This window comes from Strigops habroptila, chromosome 15 (assembly GCF_004027225.2).
Source record: "Strigops habroptila isolate Jane chromosome 15, bStrHab1.2.pri, whole genome shotgun sequence".
NCBI classification, from domain to species: Eukaryota; Metazoa; Chordata; class Aves; order Psittaciformes; family Psittacidae; genus Strigops; species Strigops habroptila.
Genome location: NC_044291.2, coordinates 980307 through 989909, shown reverse-complemented (window position 1 = coordinate 989909; position 9603 = coordinate 980307). Strand labels below are relative to the sequence as shown.

General features: G+C 48.2%; 1 protein-coding gene across 2 annotated transcripts in view; it reads right to left on the bottom strand.

The window, feature by feature from the left end:
- Positions 1–2099: 2099 nt before the first annotated feature.
- OLFM1 (olfactomedin 1) overlaps positions 2100–9603 on the bottom strand; it is a 31248-nt gene continuing 23744 nt past the window's right edge. Inside the window, exons 5-6 of one of the 2 annotated variants that reach the window (XM_030506838.1) lie at positions 6992–7098; positions 2100–3853 (exon numbers count right to left, since the gene is read on the bottom strand). In XM_030506838.1, coding sequence (XP_030362698.1) covers positions 3179–3853; positions 6992–7098 — 782 coding nt within the window. In that variant the 3' untranslated portion in view covers positions 2100–3178. The remainder of the gene's footprint in view (positions 3854–6991; positions 7099–9603) is intronic. The other variant, XM_030506840.2, reaches the window with a different exon arrangement.

Sequence of the window (9603 nt, the reverse complement as noted above, 5' to 3'; positions counted from 1 at the left end):
AAAATATTAGCAACACGTAAACACACATACAAAAGTATGGTCAGATGCTTCTCTGAAGTAACTCGCTGACTCCCACGGCTAAATTTGCCTCACGCACCAAATAAGTAAATCAAAGGCTATAGAAAGCAATCCTCTGGGATGTGCTTGTCTTTGAATGGCTCATCCACTTGAAAAGTAATACATACCAATAAGTATATGACCATATGGCATCCATTTATAGAATATTGCACTACAGGCAAATAGGACCAAGGTACACCCCTTAAAGTGCTTTTCTCATCTCATTAACTTTGGGTCCATGTTACAGAAAAGCTTCTCTGGCTTTGTTGTATTCAAGGACGTTTTGTGCTGTTGAGTCTTGTCTTAAATGAATTGCACTAGGAAAATGAGAATCTAAATGTAGCTGTGCCCTAAAGCAAACAGCAGTATTTTGCCTTTCTGTAATTCAATTTATTTTTGCAGATCAATGTTTTGAAGCAAATGTGTTCTTTTGTCCTCAAATCTCGCCTAATGACAAAGCTGACTTTGGGTAATTTGGCACAGGGAGTGCTTCAGTAGCAGCGTGCCTGGCTGGGTTGGTGGCACATTCAGGTGATGTCCTGCTATGTCCATGTGAAACATCTCCCCAAAACCAGACAGATGGGCTGGGACAACCCTCATGAACACCTACAGAGGTCTTAGAGAAGAACCGGCTGGTGCTCAGAGCGATCAGCACAGCTCCATTGTGTGGGACAATAATCTGCACCAAGAAACAATTCGGCGTGTGGTACCTGACACCAGCCCTGGTTCAGGACTCCAGCAAGAGTGTGTGAGCATCACCCCAATGTGCTTGAGGTGCTGAGCGCTTCTAGTTGCCTGCAAAGCCTAGTCCCTGCTGTAGGCATCGGCGCCCGTCCCATCGACTGCAGCAGTGGCTGGATCCAGCTCTATATCTGATAAACCCAGCGTGCTCCCTTTAAATGAGTTGGCACTGAAGAAACACATTAATTAAATAGAAACGACTGCAGGGGCCTTACAGCTTTTTGGCTTAACAGATTTCTCTTGTGCATTGAAGATCAATACTGCTGCCAATTACACCATGGGTCTCTATCCCCCGTTTTTAGCTTCTTGGAGGGAAAAGCACTGCTAAATATTGAATATCTCCACAAACCTGGCAGTCCAGAGCCCTGGAAATACGATGTGTAGCACAGAAATGGGTCCTCAGAGAGCTGTCCCCATTCTGGATACAGCCAACATTTCAGGAAGAGTAGTGCTGACACAGGGCAGTATCTTAAACCCACGTAACTGGCTCAAACATCTGCATGTGGAGGATCGTTTGTTGATTGTGGTTTAATCCAGCTCTGGGAAACCACAGATTGGATCATTTCAAGGTGTGTGTTGCTGTACTGCAGCATCCTGCAACGCTGCGAGGCCCCTGCTTTGGCAAAAACAAGAGGAATGACTGTGTTGAGTGCTCAGGACCCAACAGTACCAGTTGCTCATTAGAACAAGCATTGCCATGCTAGCTGCATTAAATGGAAGGAGGTTTTTGCTAGCATGAGACTACAGCAAATTCAGCATGAGCAGCACTCTGAGCATCTGAGAAGGAAAACGATCCGATTGCACCCGGCAGTCGAAGGCACCATGTCTCCAATGCTAATGAACATGACAGACACCACCATTTCCTCCCGTTGTAGCCCTGACCTCAATCGCTGTCACCCTCTGACCCCACTCTCACAGGGAAGAGGCTGAGCAGGGCAGTGCCGGCAGTTGCAGCCCACATCAGCAGGCAGCAACAGCACAAGGATCTTCTCTCCTTGAAGCAGTATCTGTGAGGCAATCCCACTGCAGGAGCCCTGCAGAGCACAGCCAAACCCTCCATCCTCCCAGCCCCAGCTCCTCATTGTTAGCCCCTCCTGGCAGCAGCTACCCATCGAGGGGGTTGGAACAAGATGATCTTTAAGGTGCCTTCCAACCCAACCCATTCTATGATTCTACGAATACCCAAATTCGAAGTGTAAGGGGAGTCAGGATGGTGGCTCAAAAATTACCTCCAACCCCCCCCACTAGTCCCTGTTACCCCTCTTGGTCACACGTACAGAGAAGACAATAACCAAAGCAGGGAAGTCTCCTAATATTTTTATTGTTCCTTAGATAACTGTGGATAGTACAAAGTTTTCCTCTTAAAAAAAAATTAATTACCTTCACGTTTCCATAACCGGGGCTTCCCATGGGAACCTGATGCCACAGGATTTCCACAGAAGCGATTTCCAACCACCATAATGCTATGTAGATAGTATAACAGTAAGAGAATATTCCTGTAATTATCAACATGAAATTGGTTATCTGTGTATAAGGGTGAACACTGATCTCTTTTTTTCTTTTTAGAAACAAAACCATCATTTATTAATCCAAACTACATCATTGCATTTACAACATTCATTGCATAAACTGGACATACAAAGTTTTGCCACCTCTGGTAAATAACAGACATACATTATACAATATATTTGCTGAATACATAAGTTCAAACAATATGGGTACAACAACTTGTTCATAATACATACTTAAACCATCGTGTTTAATAGTTACTAAGACACAGATCCATGAGCTACTTCGGGTCTCAGCACAGTTAATCTAAGTGACAAGAACACAGTTGAGAGACAGTAGCTGCAATGGAAGGCAAAGAAAACTAACCTGTGATAGGTCTTGTTCAGACAGCGAGCGCTCCTCACGGGTCAGCTTCTTCTTCTTCGAGATACAAATCACACATCCATCACAGCTGACCGGGACGTCGGGGGAATGTCCATGCAACCCACATACAGAAGAGAGCGAGTCTCCCAAGGATAAACCTTCAACAGTCATTGCCTTACTTTAGTATGTACTATAGGTTTGCTATCGGAACAGAAACAAAACAAAACCCAAACTGAAGTGGTTCTTTAAGTGCAGTTCCAGCTGCAAGTACATGGTTATTCGTGAGTCTATAACACAGGGCCAGACTTCTAGAAATGTAGAGGTAATGCTGATCTGTCGGGTTTATGCTGAATAATCCTCCATGATGTTGATCTTAATTTTGGCAGCTGTTTATATGTTTACTTATTTAAAGTGTGTTTTCTTGACATTAGTATTTTCTTTTAAATTTGTTTCTCCCTTTTTTTCCTTTTTGTTTCCTTTTCTAAATCAGTTTCTAAAGAAGGATGGACTACAACTCGTCAGACCTGATGACGTGGAAGAGGGTGACATTGTAAAGTATTTGGTGCCCGTTGTTCCAGGCATAGAGGGCCCGATCCTTGGGGTTGTAGTCCAACATGGAAATGTGTGAGTACTTGTTTTGGAAGGGGATGTCGATGTACTCGTAGGTGGAGGCGTTGGTCTGGTAGGCGTAGTGCACCTTGGTACCTCCCGAGTAGCCATTGGTGACATAGAGCGTGCCGCAGATGATGAAGGCCTCCCCGGCGCTGCGTTTCGGGTAGCTGGTGTTCCAGGTCTGGAGGCTCTGCAGGGTGTTGGGGTCCAACTTGCTGATGACGATGTTGCCCGCATTCTGGTTGGTGGCATAGACAGCCCACAGCCCGTTCTCATCCACCATGAGGTCAATGTCCGAGTGGCCACCCCAGGCGTAGTGGTACATGTTGTTGTAGCCGGCATAATCCAGGCTGCGTGTCTTGAGAATGGTCTCTGTTTTCAAGTCAAACCTGATAATTATGTGGCTTTGGTATTTATTGAAATAGATAGAGCCATTGTAGACCACTTGACCAGTGCCTGACCATGGGTGAGGGAGACGGTGAGAGGTAAAATTGTCAGTATTCATGAAATCTGCCATGGATTTATATTCACGGACAAAGCGGTTGTTGTGGTAGCTGTCCATGTACCAGACCTGGGTGAGCAGCAGAAACACGAGGGGTTAGAAAACAGCAGAGACCCACCTGAGCCCTTTGCACATCACCTGGGAACTGAGCTGGGAGCAAAACTCAGAGCAAGGCATCCAACCCACTGGAAAACGCTTTGTCCAACGCCTGTCACCTTCACTCAGAAATAAACTCAAATCTTGGAACCCAAAATCAGCTAAGAAATCAACTGAACAGCAAAGCTTTCCCGGGAGTAACCTGGTATCTCTCCAGGAACATGGGAGCTTCTCTGGGACCTGCTGCATGACTAGCACCATCCTTCCAAAGGGCAATTAACATCTTTGGCTAAACCCAGCACATTATGTTGATGCTGCTCTTGCTTCCTGCAAGCCCCATCACGGCAGCACTCAGTGAATTATCCCAGCTGCTGCACAGAACTCCATTAATGTGGCGTGCAGAACTCCATTAATTTGGCATGCAGAAGCAACGGATGTAATCGCTCATTGTCAAGGAAAATCAGGCAAAGTCCATATTGGTTTAAAAATCATACACTTCTGCATCAAAAGCTTAAACCAAGGCCGCTATGAGAGACAAAGCCATCAAAATCCTGCTATCAGGAGATGGGGGAGAGATTTTAGATCATCGTTTAAGTGCCAGTTCACTGGGGACACCGTCTAGACTCCTGAAAGAAATAGCTTTTGTCATATGAAACCAATTCCGAGGCAAATGGCCAAGCTGTGCAGTTAATATCAAGAAGAAATACCCATTCAGTGAGTGACATTCTATGCAGTTACTGCCTAAAAACAAAGATAGCTGCTTTCCCTAAAAGCTGGTTAGGAAGGAGAAAATGATGTAGCAAGAGGGAAGCCTTAAAGGATGTAGTTTGGGTACTGCTGTAGTCCAAACTTCTGCAAACAAACCCCTTGTAAAAGCTGATAGTGTTGTCTCTGCAGTGTGGCTGTCTCCAGGGTCACTTAGGAGAGACATTAGGAGACATTTACACACTGTGTGTGCATGTAAAGGCTTTTGGCTGCTGTATTTGAAAGGCCAAGTGAGGTCTGCAAAAACTTTGTAGGGAACTTCAGCCTTCCATTGTTACCCCCTGAAAACACTGCAGAGGGGGGATGAATGCCTGGCAAAGAGCTCTGATCCTCACACCACCACTGCGGGCTGGAGGGTGGCTGTGACAGCACCGGAGAAAACCCACAACGTGTCCCTGAGCCCACAGTAGAGACGTGCCTGCAGCCTGGGAGAGCTTCTGCTCCAAGATGTGGTGCTGGGGAGCACCTAATGAGATGCCTTCGACTGAACCAGCTTGGGAAATAACATAAACCCCCCCAAGAAAACTGATTGTCTCTCTGCTGCTCCCATTTCATTACCTGGAATTAAAAGAATTACACATGCCAATGCATTGTGCTCAGCTTTTAGAGAGGTAAAGAAAAGCCCAGAAGAGCAGAACCCCATGTCAACACACTGGGGCTGCAAGGTGGCAGGACCCAACGGCTTTGGAGAAGCAGAGATTGATGGATAGCAGCACCTCATCACACCGGCTGCCTTTGAGCAACCTTCTCCTGCCAATACCTGTCAATCCCAGTGCTCAGCATCCACCCACTGACACGCTCCTGCGGGATCACCGTTTTCCCCAGTTGTGTTCAATGATCTCATGACATGAACAGATGAACCTATGAACCACCAACCACCTCCTGGGGCTTGGCGGCATAAGATGGATATGATACACTGCCCATCTCTCCTCATCCCCAGCTTCCCACTCTGCTGGGCAGCCAATGAAGTTCCCTTAATTCTGTTTCTGATGAAATTCCCAGTGCATTTATATATTATATACACACAGATGCTTGTGAAGCTTGAGCTACAGGCCTGTCCACTCTCAGGACAAAAATACCCTGCAGAATAAGGCACGGGTAAAAAAAACCTATCAAAAATAGTGGTTTGAGACAAAACTCTCTGAAGATGGGAAGATCTTTAGCATTTGATCAACCAGCTTCAGCTGCAACAGGCCTGGCTCTCCCTTCACAGATGTATAAATCATGTTAGTGCTGAGGGATGCAGCAAGGACAGCCTGAAGGGGACAGGTCTGTCCCCTCTCTTGAGCAAGACAAGATGTGATGTTGGTAAAGCCTTCCCATCTCACTTCTGATGAGAATCTTATTGGTTTAATAACTGTAAAATATGGAGGTGTCATACTGGGGAACCAGTGCCAACCAGTTGGCTGCTGGTTCAGAGAAAGAGCCCAACATCTCAAGTCACTGCTGCTTCATTGCTGTGCATCCATGGGGAAATGGAGTCACCCTCAGGGTGGCTTCTTCAGAGCATCCCTCATCCAGAGCACCCCTCGTCCTCTCTTAGCTACAGAAAACTGATCACAGGGCAGAGCTCTCAGAATAGGTGCCCCAATACAGCCCTTGCTGGTGCCTTCATCTTTTGATGAAGGATGCTGCATGCAGGAGGGAATTACCATGCAGCCAAGCTCTGAGGTTTCTGTTTTGTTTTGCTGCCTGCAAATCCTCAGCAAACACTCTGAGATATTTTCCATTCCATCAGTCACGGGAAGCCTGGATTGATTTTCAGCCAGTTATTGGCCTCCTACCTCCTTGGGATCAAAATTGAATAGTCTGAATGGAAAAAAAAGACCCAAACAAAGCAAAACAAATCTCTCTCTGGCTGCAGTCAGTTAATTCCTCACACCAATGAAGGAGGAGGATGGAGGACAATGGCAGCCAGATACATTATTGGAGGTGCTGGCAGCAGAAGAGCAGCAGGGACCAGGTCCCTCTGCTCAGCCCTGGCTTCCTCCTGGCTGCCAAACCCAAATGGGAAACCCAGTATTGGATTTCTCCCTGCCATGGGGGGCTCAGACCTTGTGGTGACACTTCTGAGACCATGCACGCTTATGACTGCAGTGAGTTTTACCTGCTCTGGGAAGGGACCACTGCACGGGGCTGCTCAGCCCTATCCTCATGCTCCCTGTGGAATCCTCAGCTCCATGCTGCTGCAGAGGAGGCCAGCAGAGCCCTGTGAGATGGACTTGAACCTTCCACAGGTTTCACAGGGCACAACCTGGGCTTTGGTGCTGGGATGTAATGAGTTTTCAATGACCTCAGCCCCATCAGTGGAGTGGGAACACAAAGACGAAGCTTTCGCGGTCTTACCTTGTTCTCTCCCTCGGGAGCGAGAGGGTCTGTCATCCACGATCCGAACCTGGACCCCGAGGTTTTAATTGTGATGGGATCACTTATTCCCGTCAGCTTGCCACAAGCTGAAAAAGAGTTCAAGGCTGGTGAGCACCACGTCAGACCACACGGTTCCTTTGGCAGGGGGTCTATGCCAGCCAGCTCTGAAGCCCCAGTGGGGGGCACCAGAGCCAGCCACTCACACCACACTGCTCTGCCCCACTGATGGGCAGCTCTGGATCTATTTAGTTAGAGGTAGTTAGGCCAAGAGTAACTGTGGGATGCTTTTGTTTGTTTCATGCCTCTTAAGAACCGACTGGCCTTATCACCCAGCCCCAAGAAGGAGCCTTCCTGAAGCAGCCCTGCTGCTAACGTCACAAATAGCAGATGATTCTATGACTCTATGAGAAGTGTTAGCCAGGGTCGAGCAGCCAGGTAGGGAAATTAGCTGAATGTTCTGCTCATTTCTGCTATAATAGAGTGGGTGCAGCTGACATAAAGACAGATGTGCCCATTCCAGCCCTCCTGGAAATAGGCATTTGGTACAGGTTATGCAAAGGAGAGAAAAAGAAAAGGTGGGAAATTATGTGCAATAAAATCTCATCCCTGCAAACACCATTTACCAGCTTCTACCATCCACCTTCTCTCTATCATGTCTGCACACTTAGAGACACTAATGAAGTCACCAGCCTCCTCCTGTCTCCTGACTTCTTTCTGAAGGAGGAGCCCCTGGCAGGCTGGGGCAGGGGAAGGTGGTGGTGGGATGGGATGGCTGCTCCGGGTGCTGGGTGTGCAGGCTGAGCTGTGGCATGGCATGGCAGCACACATGGCCCTGTGGTTCAGTGCAGGTACCCAGGTGTGGGGCTGGGGGTGGGAGCCCCTGGAGGTGCTGCTGAAACAGGGGTATCGCTCTGCCAGCTCAGGACAAGGTCCTTCTGCTCTAAATTACCAACCTGAATCATAGACTGGTTTGAGTTAGAAGGGACCAGTAAAAGTCATCCAGTTCCAACCCCTGCGATGAGCAGGGACACCTTCAATTAGATCAGGTTGCTCAAAGCCCCAACCAACCTGACCTGGAATGTTTCCAGTACACAGAGTCCACAATATCTCTTTGCTGCCTCTCTCCTTAGCCTCATTTGACCCTTTATATTCCCGATCACAGCCATGGGACACATCCACCTCTCTCAGCTCTGAGCTGTGGCCAAAGGGGTCACCTTAGCCTGGGGCATAAAATAGATGAAGCTATTCTTGATATACACCAGCACAACATGGCCAAGGGAACCACCCGTCTTCCCACAGCCTTCAGACACCAGGCAGATAGAGGTCCCACGTAAGAGCAGGGAGCTTCCCTGGCCTCACTGAGACACGACATTTGGGAGCTTATCCTCCTGCCTGGTGCCTTCAAAACCTCCCAGCTCTGGAGGAGAACAAGGTACTGACAAAGAGATGCAACAGGTTACCATAATAAATGCTTAATGTCTTGCAAATTCCCCTAGCAGAGGACCAGCCTTCCTCTAATCACAGATCTGCTCAACGCTGCCTGCCGTTATCGCAGCCCTGCGTTGCTGTCACTTTATCTCTTCTCTTCCATTTCCCTGGAGAGAAACGTTGGATAAAAGCTCATTGATTTAAAAAAAAAATGTTAAAAAGCAGCAGCAGCAGCTGCTAAGGGTGAACTGGTGTGTCTGCAATGGGGAGGCTGCAGCTCAGATGTGTTTAGCTGGAGGCACATTCACAGCACCTCTTCAGCAATGCAAGAGGACTGCTCTTACACAGGGCAAGGTGTTTCCTTTCCTGGTGTAAATCTACCACAGGCACTCAGATGCCAGAGGGAAAGTCTAAAATGGATCCTTTAAGGCCTCTAATTAGGAAAGCATGACCTGGTGCTCATCCATGAGTCCGGGATACAGGGGAAGCCTGTGAGCTTTCGGGGCATACATGAAAGACCTGTTCTCACTCCAGTTTCCCTGGACCTGTCCCCCATGCAAGCCTGCATGTCCCTACTCCTAGAAAACAGCACAAACCAGCCTCTTCCCAAGTGACCCTGCAGCCAACCTGACCCCTGCAGCTCAGCACTCTGCATACACAGCATCTCCATGCACACAGCCCCTTCCTCGAGCTGCACCAGGAATTTTCCAGCATGAGAAGACACGCTCTGCTCCAGCCAGTTAAAACGAGTGCTCCATCCTCCCAGGATACCAACACCTCCGCTCCATATTCCTCCTCAGATCCAGCCTACAAGCAATCCTGAGCAGCTCAGCAGCAGTTTATCCACCAACGCAGCCACCGACACCAGCACCATCTCCTTCTGGACTCTGCAGTTCTGCTCAGGCTGCTGCTGCTACAGCCAAGCACCTTCCCTGCTGGGGCTTCCCATGAATCCAAGGTTGGATCCTCTCATCCCAGTCCTGGTCCCGTCCCTGCACCAGGGCTGTGGGCTGGGATTCTCTGCAGGAGTCAGGGAGAGCTCCTGCTGTCAGGTTGAATTCCCCCTCTCGTCAAGGAGTGACAACCTCCCAGCTCCTCCACGGCTGCTCTTAGGAACACTAATGGAAACACTAAAATCCCTGTATAAATAGTGATCTTTAAGA